At 39.4% G+C, this 19,627-nt stretch overlaps 2 protein-coding genes and 1 long non-coding RNA gene across 9 annotated transcripts in view; 1 reads left to right on the forward strand and 2 right to left on the reverse strand.

Moving 5' to 3' along the window:
* Nucleotides 1-2,520, reverse strand: part of TRIM37 (tripartite motif containing 37) — a 143,899-nt gene extending 141,379 nt beyond the window's left edge. For 2 of the 7 annotated variants that reach the window (XM_059380581.1, XM_059380578.1), the window contains exons 1-2: nt 2,087-2,516; nt 59-160 (exon numbers count right to left, since the gene is read on the reverse strand). In XM_059380581.1, coding sequence (XP_059236564.1) covers nt 59-160; nt 2,087-2,107 — 123 coding nt within the window. In that variant the 5' untranslated portion in view covers nt 2,108-2,516. Of the gene's footprint in view, nt 1-58; nt 161-614; nt 706-2,086 lie in introns of those variants that run through there. The other 5 variants (XM_059380577.1, XM_059380575.1, XM_059380580.1 and 2 more) reach the window with 5 other exon arrangements.
* A 438-nt stretch (nt 2,521-2,958) lies between these two features.
* On the forward strand, nt 2,959-19,613 carry LOC132004300 (uncharacterized). The gene is made up of 3 exons (XR_009400483.1): nt 2,959-3,137; nt 17,742-17,813; nt 18,201-19,613. It is a non-coding gene; the product is annotated as an uncharacterized LOC132004300 (long non-coding RNA).
* The window catches only part of SKA2 (spindle and kinetochore associated complex subunit 2), a 41,157-nt gene continuing 25,876 nt past the window's right edge, over nt 4,347-19,627 (reverse strand). The window contains exons 3-4 of the mRNA XM_059380586.1: nt 13,562-13,738; nt 4,347-6,808 (exon numbers count right to left, since the gene is read on the reverse strand). Coding sequence (XP_059236569.1) covers nt 6,740-6,808; nt 13,562-13,738 — 246 coding nt within the window. The 3' untranslated portion in view covers nt 4,347-6,739. The remainder of the gene's footprint in view (nt 6,809-13,561; nt 13,739-19,627) is intronic.

Genomic DNA, 19,627 nt, shown 5'->3' on the forward strand with positions numbered 1-19,627 from the left:
TAATTTTTACAACATGTCCTATATACACCAAGAGCATGTAAAAAGAAATACAACTTACCCTGATACAGCTGAAACAACAAAGCTTAGAGCAATGAGGACATAGGCGTGCATCCCGCAACTTCTCCATACAAATGAAGCATCGGAAAACCTCAGCAATGCTCTGAAAATAAAAGATGTAAGGTCCACCAGAGTTAGATACTGAATCAAAAGTAAAAGCATGCTTAAAGTTATCCATTCAACATTTATATTTATTTGAGCTGACATCATCTGTTTCAAAAAATTCCACATCAGTACTTGGGTTAGTCAAAATCCAGTGTGCCTCAGAAAATCTCCTGGAAAAAGCGCTCTTTTCTAAGCTTCACAATGGTTCTATTCTAAGGAAAGGGCATGAAATGCAAACACAGTCTTATGCACCAATATTTCCAATAAGGCATAAATTATAATGGCAAGAATGTGGCTGTAGCCCAAATTTTAAAATATTAAATTATGACAGTTAAAAAAATTATGACACTTAACATAGATTTTAATAATCTCTAGAAATACTTCTTGAATTATTTGATACAGAAAAAATGCTTATGATATAAAACAGTAAAAAAAATAAAGGCAGGGGGCACCTGGGTGGCTCAGTCTGTTAAGCCTCCACCTCAGGCCCAGGTCATGATCCCAGAGTCCTGGGATCTCGCCCTCCACTGGGCTCCCTGCTCAGTCGGGAGCCTGCTTCTCTCTCTCTCTCTCTGCCGCGCCCCCTTGCTTGTGTGCTCGCTCTTTCTCTTTCAAATTAAAAAAAAAAAAAAAAAAAAAAGAAAGAAAAGACAAAAGAAAAAAACTTGGACTATGAGTGAAAAATATGAACTTTTTATTTGTCCTGCAATTTCCCTAAGGGGGGTGAGCTGCCTTTAAAATTTAAAAAAAAAATTTTTTTTTTTAGAAAAGATACATATTCTAATGGCAGTATACTTTGACCAGGAGAGAAACTAATTCAGAATACAGAAATCTGGCTTTCTGCCCTGATGCTCCAACCAATTAGCATCTTATTTGAGCCTGAGATTCTGCCCCTATTGAGAATGTTAGTGGTAGCCCCATGAAGGCTTTGCAAAAATAAAGTAAATAGAAGAAACAGTGTTATTTGCAAGCCCCAGGTGAAACCATTTAGGAAGTAACTGACAAAATAACAATAATAGAATGAAATGTAGGTTATTGTACATTTCAATTTTATTTTTACCACAAGCACATTTATTTTTACTCCATCCCAAGAGAATGAAACTCTCCTAAACCAAGAAAACGGTACAAAACCTTTATAATACTTTCGCATGAGGAATTAAAGAGAAAATTATTCACGAGTCTAATCATGACTCTGCAGAACAAGAAAGAACCTGTGAGATGCAGACGCTGGCGGGGGATGGACAATAAGACCACTGGGTTAACTACTTTCAAGTGAAGTGCCCAGTAATACAGTTGCCGCTTACTAAGAAGCGAAGATTCAGTATTAAGATGGTTCAAAATTTGACAATTATTTTAAAAATTACGTCCAGTAAGCAATCTTCTTTTATGTTCCTGGCCTTTACGTAAATATCCCAACCATTTGAAATCACAACTCAAAAGCGTGAGATATAAAATAGGCTGTTTTGGAAAACCACAAAAAGGATAATAACTGTGTATCTTCATTCAATTTAGGAAGGGCAGAAGTCTGCAAAATGTACCGGTGAGAGAGAATGAATGATTCCATTTGGAGGGAGTTTTGGATCCCCGCAAGAACTGGTAGCAAGTGCACGGTATTTCTAATGAATTTGCACTTTTGCTCTGCCCAGGCTGCAGTTTGCAAAAACCCTCTGGGAATGAGCACCGGAGCGAAGACATCCAGAAACGCCAGGATAAGCACCACCTCGGAAACGGTCAGGACACAAGGCACCTGGAGGGCTGCAGACCTAACACCACGTCCTTCGCACTGGGCCAGCCTTCACCACAGCAGCAGCGTCAGGGTGGGGGTGCCCTACTAGAGAGAGGACTGGGGCAGGGCGCCCCAAATAAAGAACAATCTGCGGGTGGCGGGGGAAAACTAACCACCACCCTTCTCAACCTGCCTCACCTCCACGCTCTGTTCATCCATTGCCTCCGGCTCTCGGCGGGGCCCTCGACGACCCGCGGAGTCCGTGGTCTGACCTATCGGGCGCCGGCCCGAGGTCGCCCCGTCAAATAGCCAACGAGAACAGCCCGGCGTCCACGTCAGGGGGCTCCGACGACCGTCCCACCTGCGCGCCCCATCGCGTAGGGTTCAGAGCCAGCTACCCCCACTTCGCCATATTTATCCGCGCACCCGCCCTAGGGCGCAGTGGGAGAGGCGAGCGGTGGCCCCAGCTCCTTCCTCACCGCTAAGCCGCCCGCCAGCAACCGCGAGGCAGCCTCGCACCACGTGACGCGGGCGCGCGCGTAAGGAACTGCGGCTAGAGCCCCGCGGCGCTGGTCTCCAGCGAAGAAGGTGCTGCAGGGAATTCGCAAACACCAACCGTAACCACGGCAGCTGAAGGCGCGGCGGCGAAGGAAGGCGCGCTGCGCATGCGCGCAGGACGCTGCGTTAGGGGCGCGGAGTGAAGAGAGGCGGGCGACAAGTTCCCGCGGTGCGGGGGCGCACACGAGATTTGGCTGCTAGCCGCGGCGGGGATGCGTGCCTTTGGCCTCAGTTAGTGGCAGGCGGCAGAGAGCTTGCTGCTTCTATGCGCGTCGCCCCTCCATGCCCCACTTCCCGAGAAGGGCGGCGCTCCACCGGTCTCAAATTTAGCGCGCCAAAGACTGGAACCACCTGGAGTGGTGGTGGGACGGACTCCGCAGCCACGCCCCTAGGTATTCAGATTCCGTGATTCTAGGGTGCTGTACCACGAAATCAGCGTCTCCAACAGCCACTCTCGTTGATTTGGCCAGGTGGATTGTGGTCCGCACCTTTAAGAAACCTTGGTGGATAGGATTCGAGGCTAGTGGTTCTTTCCCTGGAAGGATTTTGAGATTTCCGCCCCACCGACTCAGAGCTCCAGACTGTGAAGCCTAGATTGGTATAGTTTCTCATTTCAGGGTTGGGAGAATGGAGCCACAAACCGTAGAGGTCAGATCCACACCGCTCCACACTGCATCTCTTGTCGCCCAAGGTGAGCTGTAGCTATGGGACAATGGAAAGTGCAAGAACTGTGTTCAGCTTTCCTATGTTGGCGTGTTCTTTATACAATTTTTGTCATGCGAGGTCTAAAGATAGCAGGAATTGAAGGTGAGACAAAGGGTTTACATCAAATTCTTAATTTGTATTTAATTTTTCCTTTGTGATTTATTGCAAACTATTACACTTAATCCAATCTAGAGTGCACATGTAAAGAATCAACAATAACCTTGAAAGTTCTGAAGTATCAAGAGATTTGGACTTTCTAATAGTGGGCAACAGTTTCCTTTATACTATGCGAGGCATGGACAGGGATTTAATTTAGTAAGATTAATCTGTGACTGAAAAGGTCTTTAACTAGAAATTATGGTCGTGATGTTTGCATGCCACCATCTGCACTAAAACGTCCTCAACTGTACACTTTGATAATGGGTAATGGTTAATCTTGTTACGTGAATTTTACCTTAATTAAAAAAAATTATTTGGGGGCGCCTGCCTTCGGCTCCTATCAAGATCCTAGTGTCTAGGGATCGAGACCCCCGGCTGGCTCCCTGCTCAGCGGGAGGCCTGCTTCTCCCTCTCCCCCTGCCTGTATTTCTTCTCTTGCCATTTCTCTGTTAAATACATAAATAAAATCTTTAAAACAAATTTTTTTAAATAATAAGTAATTTGTGGAACACAGTATTGTACTTGGGATTCAAGGAATAATGAAAAGTGAAAAAATAAGACAAATTATTACATGTGATAAATATTTTTTAAAAATTTTACTAATAGGGGGACGCCTGGGTGGCTCAGTTGGTTAAGCAGCTGCCTTCGGCTCAGGTCATGATCCCTGCGTCCTGGGATCGAGTCCCGCATCAGGCTCCTTGCTCAGCAGGGAGCCTGCTTCTCCCTCTGCCTCTGCCTGCCATTCTGTCTGCCTGTGCTCGCTCTCTCCCCCCCCTCTGATAAATAAATAAAATATTTTTTTTAAAGATTTTTATTTATTTATTTGACAGAGAGAGATCACAGGTAGGTAGAGAAACTGGCAGAGAGAGAGACAGAGCGGGAAGCAGGCTCCCTGCTGAGCAGAAAGCCCCATGTGGGACTCGATCCTAGGACCCTGAGATCATGACCTGAGCTGAAGGCAGCGCCTTAACCCACTGAGCCACCCAGGCGCCCCAAATAAATAAAATCTTAAAAAATAAAAAATTTTACCAATAGGTATATTTGCCCAAGAAGCCAAAAATGTTCAGATTTATTGCAGTAGTTCATAATAATGGAAAAATCATGGTATATCCATATATTGATTACAGCTGTTCAAAGGAATAGCAGATGTATGTCATGAAAATATCCAAAATATATTTATTAATAAAAAAAACTTAATTGCAGCTGCAGTACAACATATGGTATCAACTTATTTTTGTAAAAAAAAATTATTTTTAATTTGCATATATGTACAAACATCTGAAGAGACTGCAGATAATTTCTGGAGAATAGACATACTTGTATTTTTTAATTTCCTAAAATTAAATTTGTATTAAAAGATAAAATTAATTTGTATTACAACTTAAGACATTAAAAACACTATAGTCACATAGAAAATAATTACCCAGGTGAGAAATAAAAGACCTAAATTAGGATAGTAAAAGTGAAGATAAAGTGGAGGTTGGATACTAAGAACATTTCAGGAAGATTTTATTGACTAAGAAGATAAAGGGATGCAGACTTTTTAATTCCAGGTAACAAAACGGTGCCCACTGACAAAATTAAATCAGGAAGTACTTGGGACATAATCAATTTGAATATTCAGGTAGACATTTTTATTGGAAATTTGTATCTAGATCTAATGGAAGAAGTTATATCTGGGAATCATCCACGAAGAGTCAATAAATGAAACTTGGGAAGCTAATGAATATTATAGAGAAGTACGCAGAGAACAGTTTTCAGGGGACTGAGGGAAAGAACCAACATTGAAAACACAACTGTGAAGAAAGTCACAGAGGATAAACTCCAGGATCTTGCTATGATACTAATACTATGATATGATAGTAGTATGATGCTATTATTTTTTAATTCCACCAATCAACATCACATCCCAGAGCCATTCCAGGATAAAAACTTCCTTAATATTAACTGCCCGAGTACTGAAGAAAATGTGTTACTGAAATGTAACTTATTTCTCTGTAACTTAAAAAATAGGAGTTTTCTGTTCTTTAAATATTCAAACTGCACAGTACAATTTTAACTGAAGCTACTCTCCCAACCCTGTTTATTACCTATTATAAGTTTGTTAATGGGCAAATAAAATGCTCATAACAAATTTTTAATTATATGAAAGTATAATTCTATAACCTGCAGAATATTTGATGCATTTTTCCTAGTCTTTTCAATGCCTCATTTTTATTACATATACAGAAATATTCACTGAAGGATTACTAATTATCAAACACTTTACCATTCATTGTTCTTCCAGTCATCCTGACACACAGAAGTTAAGTAATTTGCTCAGGATCCCATAGCTAGAATTTAAAACCTGCTATTTACATCTCAGACCCCAAAGCCCAATCTTAATTATAAAACTGAAATCTCTGCTTCCCCTCTTCCCATTTAACATAACTTCAGCATTTCCCAGAACATTAACAGTAATAAATTATTGGCAGCTTCACCTCTTATTTTATGGATACACCATGATTTATTTTCCTGTTTACCTGGCATTAGCTAGGTATGTGTGTGTATTGCTAGTATAAATAAGCCTGTGATTAACATCTGTCCCTAGATTACCTTATTGCCAATAATTATCTAAGAGTTATTTAAAAATGAATAGGGAAATTCACACACACATACACACACACACACACACACACTGGCAAGCAGCAGTTGCCAGTGATCCTCTGATTTCTCTTTCTTAGCTTCCATATAGAATGAACAATTAACAGTAATACAGGCTGAAGGAGAACAAAGGTAGTGTTGATATACAGAAGAGACAGTCTGAAACAATATTTGAAGTCACAGTTCATGTTGCTCAACAATTGCAGGCAGAAGGAATAGAGCAAAAAAAGTAAGGCTATCACAGAAAAGCCAATTTATTATTACCAAAGTTAGCTTCTCTGGAGGACTAGAGGCCACATACTAGCAGTCTCATCAATAATGTGACCATTATCTATAATCAATATTTTCAAAAATAAAATTATATACATATGTATAATGTAATACAAATATTTTTTTCTATCCTTTAGTTTCCAAAGCATGCTCATTCACATCTGATAGTACATATATCCTTTCTTGATAGGCCAGGACATTCATGTTATCCCAACTACACAAAAACAGATGCAAAATAGAGTTATGTGACTTCCTTTCATTATAAGACTAATTACGTGTGATATTTATTTTTAAATCTCTTTATTTCCATCCCATCCTTTCGGCTAAACTTTATTCCTATATCTGCCCTTCTTATAGTTCCCTCTCTTGTAAAAGGTGTCATTATCCAGTGACCACAACCAAATCTTCTTCTCCATCCTCCCACCTCTAGTCATCAAGTGCTAACAAGACATCTTCCTAAATCTTTCTGGAATGGATCTCTTCTTCATCAGAATTCCCTTTTGCAAGTCCATTTCTTCATAAGTCTGACATGAAAGATTTTAATTGTTCTGCTGCAGTTTGCTCTTCTTTACTCAGTGGTGACAGCTAAAAAGAAAATGACAAAATATTTCAAAATCTTTAAAACATGTTTAATTTAATTAACTTCTACTTTTATATTTCCATAAACTCATACTATGTCTATGAGCACAAATTTTGGAAGGCAGGGATAAGAACAGATTTGGCTATCTAGATACAAGGTACTTTTCATGTCTGAGCTTTCAAAGAACTTGCAATTAAGCTGAAGAAACAAGACCAAACAGTTTAAGGATTGTCATTTTTTAATTATTTTTTTTTAACGAAACAATAGCCATTTTATTATGTTCATGGAATTGGGATCAGAAATTCAGGCAGCGCACAGTGGGGATGGCTTGTTGATGGTTCAGAGAAGAATTCAGTTGGGAAGACTTAGTAGCTGAAGGACGATTAGTATGGTTGGAGTCTGGGATCATCCAAACCTTCCTCATTTATAAATTTAGCACCCAAAATGGGGTGACTTGAAGACTTGGCCCAACCAGGCTTGTTAAGGGCTGTAGTTTAACAAAACTAAAGAAGTCGCATTTGAATGCCATATTCTAAAAGCATCTTGAAAAAGAAATGTGAACAAGATAGTCTGGAAGTTTCCTCAAAATTGGAGACTTGAGCTAAATTTTGAAGGATAATTGAGATTTTTTAGCTGCAAGTAACAGGAACACATTTCAAAATGGATTAATAATAAAATTTATTACTGCACAATAAATACAGAAAAAGTACAGACTTCAGGACTGGTTTATTTAGCAGCTCAGTTAAAGACTCATTTTTTCCACCTTATCTAATATCCTTACCTGGTGGCTTTATTCTCAGATGATTAGAAAATGGCCCGAGCAGTGCTAGGAATCATATCTATACACACTGTTTTAAAAAAGTATTTTCTCTTCCCACAGTTCTCTCAGCAGTGAGGAAACTCTAATTTCCTACTTCCAAACTCTCCCTTCTCACATGCCATATGAGTTACAAATCCATTCCTGAACCAATGTTAGTTAAAGGAAAATCCATTCCTCTTGACAGTCAGATACCACCCCAGGAAGCTGAGGAAAGCACCAACTTTGCCTTGGGCACGAGTGAGGGATAGCACACATCTCCAGGCCAGTATCCTATCTGGCAGCAAGGGAGAACAAATGCTGAGAAAACTACCCAGCAGACAGTATCCACCAAGAGCAGGTAGGAGCAAAAGCAGAGGGGCAAAGAAAAGCCAAAAGGAAGTTTATAAAGGACTTCAACATAGCAATAACCAACAGGCTAGCTAAAATAATGGGTTAATGGGGAAATTATTGGAGATGCAGCATGAGGAATTAAAGTTACAACTCTGCCTAACTATATAGGTCATCTCTAGAGAGACTGCCAAATCTGGAACACACCATACCTACAGAGTAAGAATCTCTAGAGCAGTGCTATCCAGAATTTTCTGTGATACGGCAAATATTCTGTATCTGTGCAGTCTAATCAGTATGAAGAAATGAATTTTTAATTTTATTTAATTACTTTACATTTTAATTTATGTAGCCACATGTGGCAACTGGGCTGCCCATCTGGTTTGGCTAATCAAGCCAACATTTACCAAAAATGTTCACATGCATAAAATGAAAAACAATCATGGGCCTTACTGAAACCCATATTGTTACAGAATGTCCCTCTTCTAACTCAAAAACAGGAAGGGGCGCCTGGGTGGTTCAGTGGGTTCAAGCCTCTGTCTTAGGCTCAGGTCATGATCCCAGGGTCCTGGGATGGAGCCCTGCATCCCCCATGGGGCTCTCCACTCAGCAGGGAGCCTGCTTCCCCCACTATTTCTGCAGGCCTCTCTCCCTGTCAAATAAATAAATAAATAGTCTTAAAAAAAAAACAAACCAGGAAATGGTTCTGGACTTTGTGAGTCCATGTTTCTCTTTGTGATAACTGTTCAAGGGATTTCAGACCATCCATTTCATAAACTTTCAAAGAATTTTTCTAGGAATCAACCAATCCAAAGCTTGTAGGAAATTTTTTTCCTGAACACAAATATTTCAGAGCATCAGTGAAATATCACACATTCTTTGTTTTTTTGTTTGTCTGTTTTGACAGAGAGAGTGCACACAAGAGGGGTAGTGGAGAAACTTAAGCAGGCTCCATGCCCAATACAGAGCCCAATGGGGGGGGTGCTCAGTCTCATGACCCTGAGGTCACAACCTTAGCCTAAGCCAAGAGTTGGACGCTTAACTGACTGCACCACCCAGCACCCAGGCACACCATTCTATTTTTAATGTCTTTTGAATTATATTTGTTTTAGGGGTTTGTTTTGTTAATTTTTATTCTGGAACAAATCTAGTTTTTGTTTTGTTTGGTTTGGTTTGGTCTTTTGGCAGTCACCTTTATAATTAAGCGTATTTAAACCTTAATAGCCTATGGGGCGCCTGGGTGGCTCAGTGGTTAAGCCGCTGCCTTCGGCTCGGGTCATGATCCCAGGGTACTGGGATCATGCCCCGCATCAGGCTCTCTGCTCAGCGGGGAGCCTGCTTCCTCCTCTCTCTCTGCTAGCCTCTCTGCCTACTCACAATCTCTGTCTGTCAAATAAATAAATAAAATCTTAAAAAACAAACAAACAAACAAACAAACAAACAAAAAAAACCTTAATAGCTAGGCCACCTGGGTGGCTCAGTCCTTAAGCATCCCACTCAGTTTTGACTCAGGTCATTATCTCCAGGTTGGGGGAAGGGGGTGGGTGGAGCCCAGCATGGTTCTCCCCCTTCTGCTTAGCAAGGAGTCAGCTTTCCCTCTGCCCCTCCCCCTGCTCATATAGTCTGTCACTCTCTAAAATAAATCTTCAAAAAGAAAAACTTTAATGTCTTCATATTAACTAAAAAGATAAGGAAATACATATTCCCTTCATTTCACCTCCTTTTCTGTTCTCATCTCCCCATTTGTTGTTTAGTATTATCAACCCATGTACTATTTTTTAATATTACCAATTCAAATATATTTTCTGTCCTTGCAAGCGAAAAACTATGCACCTTGATAAAGATTATATCAAGAAAATACCTGAACAGCTTGACTTTCTATTTCCTTTCTGTTGTCTATAAATAAAGTACCATTTGCCCTAAATAGGCTTATCCCTTTTTTGTTCTTTATGTTCCGAAAATAATTTAAAGGACTTTTTAGTTATTTTAGAAAATTTCAGAAGCTGGACTTAAGCCTTTGGCTTTCTTAAGTATTCTCACAGTTCTGTCCCTATGACTAATACATCTCGTTTTATACTTCCTTTATGAGGTCTACTTTACATATCCTTTAAACTCTGAGCTCCGGTACCTGGGTGGCTCGGTTAGTTAAGCATCTGCCTTTGGCTCGGGTCATGATCCTAGGATCCTGGGATCAAATGGCGTTTTGGGCTCCCTACTCAGCGGGGAGTCTGCTCCTCCCTCTCCCTCTGTGTGCTTGCTCTCTCTCTCTCTCTCAAATAAATAAATCAACCTTAAAAAAAAAAAACCTCTGGTCTTATAGAACTATTTCTGATTATACAACTCTCTAGAAATGGCATTCCCTTTTCTTCCACATTTTGATCATGAAAATTCCTCTAAGCTTCCTACTATCTCATTTTTAAAGTAGTATGTATAAGATCCATTATATCCAACATTCCCAGAAATGGCTATTGAATCTAAAATATGATTTCCTTGGGGCGTCTGGGTGGCTCAGTGGGTTGGGCCGCTGCCTTTGGCTCAGGTCATGATCTCAGGGTCCCGGGATAGAGCCCCACATCGGGCTCTCTGCTCGGCAGGGAGCCTGCTTCCCTCTCTCTCTCTCGCTCTCTGCCAGCCTCTCTACCTACCTGTGATCTCTCTCTGTCAAATAAATAAATAAAATCTTTAAAAAAATAAAACAAAATATTATTTCCTTTTTCAAGGTCTATAAACAACCTTTCGGTCATTTCTCTTTGTTTGTAATTCTGTGATCCAAAGTAAAAGCTCTCTTAGCTTTCTACCTTCAATGTAATTATTGCTCATTACTGATACTTCTTTTATTTATTTATTTATTTATTTATTTATTTATTTGACAGACAGAAATCACAAGTAGACAGAGCGGCAGGCAGAGAGAGAGGAGGAAGCAGGCTCCCTGCTGAGCAGAGAGCCCAATGTTGGGATTCGATCCCAGGACCCTGAGATCATGACCTGAGCTGAAGGCAGAGGCTTATTAACCCACTGAGCCACCCAGGTGCCCCCAGATACTTCTTTTAAATGAATGAAGATCTTTACAGATATTTAGATGATTGAAATCCTCTATCACTATTATAACTATATTCTGCACCATTTTTAAATCGCAGTCAGAAATATAGCATCTATTGATTGTATCCAGTAGGGACAATTTTTAGTTAATATTCAAAAATAGGACTTTTCTCTTTTTTCACTCACCTAAATTTATCCTGTGCTTCAATAAATTTATGGATTTCTACATAATGTATATAATCCAGAACTACACCCAGTCAGTCTCTTCTCAAGATTTGTTATGTGCTTCTTTTAAAGATTTTATTTATTTATTTGACGGACAGAGATCACAAGTAGGCAGAGAGGCAGGCAGAGAGAGAGGAGGAAGCGGGCTCCCTGGTGAGCAGAGAGCCCAATGTGGGGCTCGAATCCAGGACCCTGGGATCATGACCTGAGCCAAAGGCAGAGGCTTTAAGCTGCTGAGCCACCCAGGCGCCCCTTGTTATGTGCTTCTATTTTCAGGTTCTGATCACCCACCACAAAGAGTATGTGTCTTGAGCTGTGTTTATAGAGGTTATCATATACATACTTTTGTTGCATTTTACATATTAGTAATATTACATATTATAAAACCCTTAATGTTTCAAATTCCTATTCCTATTCCCTCTGTACCCTTTTTTAATTGCTTTTTCCTCCTCTAATATTCATCTCCCAAAGACCTAACATCTGAGATACATCTAAGGTATCATTTTATACTTTTAATTGGGTACTGTTCTTTTTTCTGCCATTGGCAATATAAAGAATTATTGACCAAATTAACCTCAGTAATGAACCTTTAAGGTTTACTCTCACTACAAGCCCATAATTCAAGTAGCTTAAACCAAATGTAGTTCAGGGTTGGCAAATAAATAAATAAATAAATGAACCAACCAACCAACCAACCATGTATGTTGCCCCTAACTGCATCTGTGCAATACCCAGACTCAGTTCCTCAATATAGCACTCTAAGAATCTATTACCAGTTAATTCATCTGAGTTGACACCAGAAATAAAAACCTATTGGCCATTTTTTGTTCATATAATTAAGCTCTACTCTCTGATTCCAACTATATACACACTGTATTTTCTTTTGAAAGCCCTCAACTTTGCCTTAATAGTAAACGCAAATTTTACCAAATCCTTCACTAGGTTATTTAAGATGATACTGTCTAGATCAGCAGCTCACACTGTTATTTTTTTGTATTTTACTCCATCATATCTGAAGAGTTATACACAATCAGTGATAGAGGCTCACAATTATAAGGATTTTTACCTGAAATCAGAAGGGAATGGGGGATGAAGGGAGAGAATGAAGGTCATGCTTACCTAAGCTCACCAACTCAATTTAAAAAAGGAGAACTAAGGGACGCCTGGGTGGCTCAGTTGGTTAAGCAGCTGCCTTCGGCTCAGGTCATGATCCCAGCGTCCTGGGATCGAGTCCCACATCAGGCTCCTTGCTCGGCAGGGAGCCTGCTTCTCCCTCTGTCTCTGCCTGCCATTCTGTCTGCCTGTGCTTGCTCTTCCTCGCTCTCTCTCTCTCTGACAAATAAATAAAATCTTTAAAAATAAATAAATAAATAAATAAATAAATAATAAATAAGGAGAACTAAAAAAGTCACTGATACAGATGCTTTCCACATTTCTCAGTCCTACTACTTCTTATAGGAACTGCAAAACTGGTAGATTTAATAAGCACTACCAAGTTTTCTCTTCTAACATGACTACATAATCTAAGATAGCACACCTCTTTATTAACCATGCCAAGTCCACAAGCTTTTTTTTTCTTAAATTTTTAAAAAGATTTCATTAATTTATTTGAGAAAGAGGGAGAGAGAACATGAGTGGGAGGAGGGGCAGAGAGACAAGCAGACTTCTGTTGAGCAGGAAGCCCCATGTGATGTGGGGCTCCATACAGGGCTCAATCCCAGGACCCTGAGACCATGACCTGAGCAAGTCAGATGCTTAACTAACTGAGACACTTAGGTGCCCCCACACATGCTTAAAATCTCATTTCTACCAACAATTCAAACTGACTGCTAAATCTCTAAATGAAAGTTAATGGGGATTTATCTTTCAAAAAGACACTCAGAATTGGAACGCCTCGATGGCTCAGTCGGTTGGGCATCTGCCTTTGGCTCGGGTCATCATCTCAATGTCCTGGGATGAGCCCTATATCAGGCTCCCTGCTCATTTGGGGAGCCTGCTTCTCCTTCTCCCTATGCCATTCTCTCCTGCTAGTGCTCTCTGACTCTCTCTCCCTGTCAAATAAATAAAATCTTAAAAAAAAAAAAAAGAATTAAAACTCTACAAATCCAGGGGCTCCTGGGTGGCTCAACCAGTTAAGCGACTGCCTTTGGCTCAGGTCATGATCTCAGGGTCCTGGGGTCAATTCCTGTTTCAGGCTCCCTGCTCAGCGGGGAGCCTGTTTCTCCCTCTCCCTCTGCTGCTTCCCCTGCTTGTGTGCTCTCTCTGAAAAATAAATAAATAAAATCTTTAAAAAAAACACCACCACAAAAAAACTCTACAAATCCAACTTGTCAATTGAAAGCATTACCTCCAGGTCTGTTTGCTTTTGTAGCTCTTGTATCATGGTCATAGTCTTATTGACAGTAGCACAAATGCGGTTCTTAGTCTCTTTCTGCTCTGTAGTAATTGATTTAAAGCGTGCATGCAAAGTTTGATATCGAGACTTCATTGCTGACAATTCCTTTAAGAGTGTAACTGGATTTTTCTATATCAGGAAAAAAAATAATATATATATTAAATAGTGAAAAGGAAAAATTAAGCTTCTTTTAAGAATTAAAATAAATACAACACCATCCATTTAATTCTAACATTCATTTAACTGAACATTGTATTTTTTTTTTTAAGATTTTATTTATTTGTTTAACAGACAGAGATCACAAGTAGGCAGAGAGGCAGGCAGAGAGAGAGAGGAAGAGAAACAGGCTTCCCGCTGAGCGGAGAGCCCGATGTGGGGCTTGATCCCAGGACCCTGGGACCTTGATCTGAGCTGAAGGCAGAGGCTTAATCCACTGAGCCACCCAGGCGCCCCTGAACATTGTATTTAATTATGGAACTCTGTAACAGAGGATGGGAGGAGGGGAAAAAAGAATTATAAGACCTAGATCCTATTCTCAAGGAAATTAAAGCTTAGGTACAGAAATAACCCACACATGCACACAAAATAGAAATATTAAAATAAGCAAATAAGGTCACATTAGAAAAAAAAAGTCACATAAAATACATAACATTTGATACATATTTCACAATAATTATACAGTATTTTAACAACACAATTCTAAATACTCAGAAGGTGAGTAAAGGAGATATTTTGATTTGTTCTTAAAGAATAAGACAATTTAAAACTACTTATAAAATTCTTAAACATACTGTTATGGGGCTAATGTATGTAGAAGTACCAATTAATTGACCTCACTGTACAAAATTCAAGCAACTTTACAAGTTACATTGGTTTTTCAAATTCATTTTAGAGTATAAATAAAAACTATTCCATAATAGACATTTGTAAAGGGTCCTTTCCACCACTTGGTAATTTACATTCCTAGATAGTTCCTTAGCAAACCCTATAATACTATTCCAAACAGGGTGCCTGGGTGGCTCAGTGGGTTAAAACCTCTGCCTTCAGCTCGGGTCATGATCCCAGAGTCCTGGGATCGCACCCCGCATCGGGCTCTCTGCTGGGCGGGGAGCCTGCCTCCTCCTCTTGCTCTACCTGTTTTTCTGCCTGCTTGTGATCTCTGTCTGTCAAATGAATGAATAAAATCTTTAAAATATATATATACTTTTCCAAACATTCTCGACTCCCTCCAATTCCCATGCACCCTTTCTTGACACAAGACCTCACCATCTACTATACCAAGAGAACAGAAAACAGCTAGTACAAACTCCATCTTTCTGTGTTTTCCTCTCTAAAAGAAAAACACCATAGACATTCTGATGCCTGCTCTGCCTGTAGTACTACCACTATTATTGTTGTTTCATCCCCAAATCCTGCAATTTCCTATATTTCTATGACCTTTTCAATATCTCCCTTTGCTTTTTGTTTTCCAATGAAGTTTTTATATATTTTTTTTAGTAATTTCTACATCCAATCTGGGGCTTGAACTCACAACCCTGAGATCAAGATTCACATGCTCTTCCAACTGAGCCACCCAAGTACCCCTCAATATCTCCCTGTGTACAGACTTCAAATATGAATAGATGTTCCCCATGCTGGAAGGAAATAAAGTCCTTCTTTTGACTCTGTTGTTGCTTTGAAATCAGTTTTATTCTTCTCACTCCATTTCCACCAGCCTACTAGGTCATATAAATACACTTCCCTAATTTAACACTACATAGACTAGTATCTTTTGCCAAATTAGTGCAAACAATCAAAAGGTAGGATTGCCAAATAGCATATAATTCTGATGCCCTTCCTTATGCCTCTCTTATTTCCTTCATGTTCCTATCTTCTTAAAATGAACTCTTGATTTCTATAAAACTATACTATCTTGGTTAGCTTCCTACTCTACAGATTATATCCTTCAGGGGCCCTATCTCATGGCTGTGGCAAAGACTTCATTTATGGTCCTCTTTTCCCTGTTTCTTTGGAGATTTTTAAGTTTCTGATGATGGAAATAGTAAATAAAAATGATTCCCACAGGAACGGAAAAAGAAGAGAAAATCTAAATTTAAGACTGTTGAAATAATTCTGTAAGGGATGATCAAGACCTAGCATGAGCAATAGAAGTAGGACAGGGACAAAAGAGAGACCCCATGAAAACATTTTAAAAGATCTTAGTGGTATATCTGATGTGAGCAAAGGAATAACAAATGACAACAAATATATCATGCAGTATATAAAGGAACGTGTATATTAGATGCCTACTACTCAGTGTATACCCCAATGATATTGAGACCTGTCCTCTCACCTTCAGAGCTATACTTCCCATCATGTTTCTAGATGCTACACATTGTACTGGATGAAAGAAATACAGTAGAAAAACTGAGAAATACAGTCAAAATGAAAACAGGAAAGAAAAGATAAGAAAAATGGAGGATAGATCCAAGAAGTTCAATATCTCACTGAGATAAAAACATAAAAGAGGTTTTTCCTCTGAATATTCATTTCTTATGAATACAAAAGGTAAGTAAAGTTATAAAATTTCAAATGCATGAGAATATCTATTCCATAACCATTAAATGACCATAAAATATTCTGAAAGTTCTAAGAGAGATGGGTTCAGGAAGGGGTGGGTGATAAAATAAGGAGGAAGACACAATTAGAACAGCATCAACTTTTCAACAGAACACTGAAAGCTAAAACACACACATACACATAAAACAGTGATGTTAAAGTTAAGAGAAAATAATCTCATCTGGAATTCCATACTCAACCAACCATCCATCAACTAAAAGATTAAATAAAGGTTAAATAAAGAAATTTCCAAATTATTCATTATCTCAAAAAGTTAGCCTTTTGAGTACTCTTCCTCAGGAAACTCTAAAGGATATGCTTCATCTGATCAAGGAAATGAACCAAGAAAGAAGACGACATTTGATCCAAACCAGAAGTAAAACAAAGAGAATTACTGAAATGATGGTTAAGAAATCCCAGAAACACACCCACACAGGCGGTCTATAAGCAAGAGCACAGATACCACTGGGAAAGATGTGGAAGAAAATTAAACTCAGGGATCATGTGATATGTCGGGTAATGTCGAGAAGAGTTTTACAGTTCTTTTAGAGAAGTCTGGGATTGGGGTGCTTACATGGCTCTGTCAGTTAAGTGTCTGACTCTTGATGTTGGCTCAAGTCATGATAATCTGGGTCCTTAGATCAAGTCCTACACTGGGCTCTGTGCTCAGCCGGGAATCTGCTTGAGATTCTCCCCCGCTCTCCCTGTCCCTCCCTCGGCTTGCACACACTCTTTCTTGAATAAATAAATAAGTCCTTTTTTAAAAAGGCCAAATGAAATAATGATACATGCATAGAAAAGCTAAGCAAACTGGATGGAAAAAAGAAACAATTATTAGCTCCAGAAAAACAAAAACAAACTGTATAAAAAAGGAAAAGCAAACATAGTATATTACATGACTGATAGAAGCAATATTTGCAGAGTAATAACTGCTGTGATCTGAATGAGTCTCTCCAAAAGTCATTTTTTTTTTATTTCTTTGAAGTTTGTTTATTTTTTTAGTAATCTCTATACCCAACATGGGGCTTGAACTCATTATCTCAAGATCAAGAGTCATATGCTCTTCTGACAGAGCCAGCCAAATGCCTATCAAAATCATTTTTTGAGGGGCACCTGGGTGGCTCAAATGGTTAACTGACTGCCTTTGGCTCAGGTCATGATCCCAGGATCAAGCCCCACATCTGTCTCCACCTGCTCTGTGGGGAGCCTGCTTCTCCCTCTCCCTCTGCCTGCCACTACCCCTGCTTGTGATCAAATAAATAAATAAAATTCATTTGTTGAAACCGAATCTCTTGTAATTAGGAGGTGAGTTGTTTGGGAGGCGATTACATCATGAGGGCAGAGCCACCATAAATGAGATTAGCACTCCGATGGAAGAGATCTTCTGCTATAGAATACAACCGAAAGTCTGTGACCCAGAAGAGGGGCCCAACCTATCTATGATGGCACCCCGATCACAGACTTCTGACCTCCAGAACTGTGAAACTAACTTTGTTTGCTTATAAGGTAGCTAATCTGTGATATTTTGTTACAGCACCCCAAGTGGACTAAGTCATTATAATATAAACACTGAATATGGATATAGCAAGAAATTGTGAAGATGGAGGTAAGTATGGGCAGTAAAGTATTTAATCTTTATCTTTGATAGCAAGAAGTTATTTTAACAACAACAGCTAAAATATAGTGCATACTCTGGACCAAACTGTTTTAAATATATTACATGTATTACTAATTTTATCCTCTTTCTTAAATATATTACATGTATTACTAATTTTATCCTCTTTCAATCTATAAGCAGATAGTATTATCCCCATTTTACAGACAAAGAAACTAAGTACAGGGGTTAATTGATTTGCATAAGTCACAATGCAGATCTCAGATTTGAACCAGAATAGCCAGTATCCAGGAAATCAATTTCAGATGGGGGGGAGGGGAATAGCAACACAAGCATACAATTTTTTCTTTTTTTTTTTTTTTTATTTGACACACATAGAGAGCAAGCCAGCACAAGTAGGGGGAGTGGAAGAGAAAGAAGCAGGCCCTCCACTGAGCAGAGAGTCTGATGCAGGACTCAACCCCAGGACCCCAAGATCATGGCCTGAGCCAAAGGCAGTCGCTTAACCAACTGAGCCACCCAGGCGCCCCAACACAAGCGTACTCTTTAGAAATATGAAGGTAAATACAAGAAAATGCTGAAATAAGGTGGTGACCTAACTGAGGGTGGTAAAGTATGAAACAAGGAATTATTGATTCATTATATGCTTTATACTTCTGTGACTTTTCAAATTATTTGCAAAAATTAATTTGACAAAAATAAGTTTAAATTTGGGAGGAAAATTTGTATGAAGGTAGAGGAGATCAGCTGTGAGGTAATAGTAGATTATGCAAATATAAATGATCTTGTAGGTAACTAGAATGAGGCTCAGTTGTGAATTTCCCAGAGACCTATACATATAAATCAGAAGAATGATGAATTCCCAAACACAAATTCATAGGGGGGGAAAAAAAGTGACAAGAACTAAAATTCATAGAGAAAAAAATGTAGCCAGTATACTAATCCTTCAGGATCCACCAAGCTAGGAAAAGAAAGGATTGGTGAACAAGGCATAAGGAATAAATAGCCATAGAGCTAAGAGTTAGGATAGGGTAATTAGGCAATTACTATACAACGTATTGTTGTGACATTAACTGGATCTAATAAACTTGATATGGCAATGATTAATTCAGGGTAACTAGATTTTACAACTGAGCATCTTAACACAGAAGAAAAAAGTTTTGTGCACATAGCGTGTTTTGTCTGAGTGATTGGCTGCTTGGGAGTCACAGTGTCTTTCCATCAGTGTTTGTAAACTACCTGCACTTTATTTAATTTTGTGCCTATAACACTTCAATTCCTTTAGGGTTTTTTTATTGTAAGTGGATGATCATTTATGACAGGTCATAAGAATATACAAGATGTGCTTGGGTAATGATAGTGCTAATGATGAAGGAAAAGAAAAAACCAATATGGGGCGCCTGGGTGGCTCAGTTGGCTAAGTATCTGCCTTCAGGTCTTGATTCCGGAGTCCTGGGATCGAGCCCCACATTGGGCTCCCTACTGTGTATGGGGAGCCTGCGTCTCCCTCTCCCTCTGCCCCCCACTTGCTTGTGCTTGCTCTCTCTCTCTGTCAAATAAATAAAATCTTTATCCATTCCTCTGTAGAAGGGCATCTTGGCTTTTTCCACAGTTTGGCAATTGTGGACATTGCTGCTATGAACACTGGGGTACATATGGCCCTGACTGGAGGAGATTATGCTGAGTGAAATAAGTCAGGCAGAAAAAATCAATTATCATATGGTTTCACTCACTTGTGGAGCATAAGGAATAACATGGAGGACATTAGGAGAAGGAAAGGAAAAGTGAATTGGGGGAAATTGGAG

The sequence above is a fragment of the Mustela nigripes genome, chromosome 16, assembly GCF_022355385.1.
Source record: "Mustela nigripes isolate SB6536 chromosome 16, MUSNIG.SB6536, whole genome shotgun sequence".
Lineage (NCBI taxonomy): Eukaryota > Metazoa > Chordata > Mammalia > Carnivora > Mustelidae > Mustela > Mustela nigripes.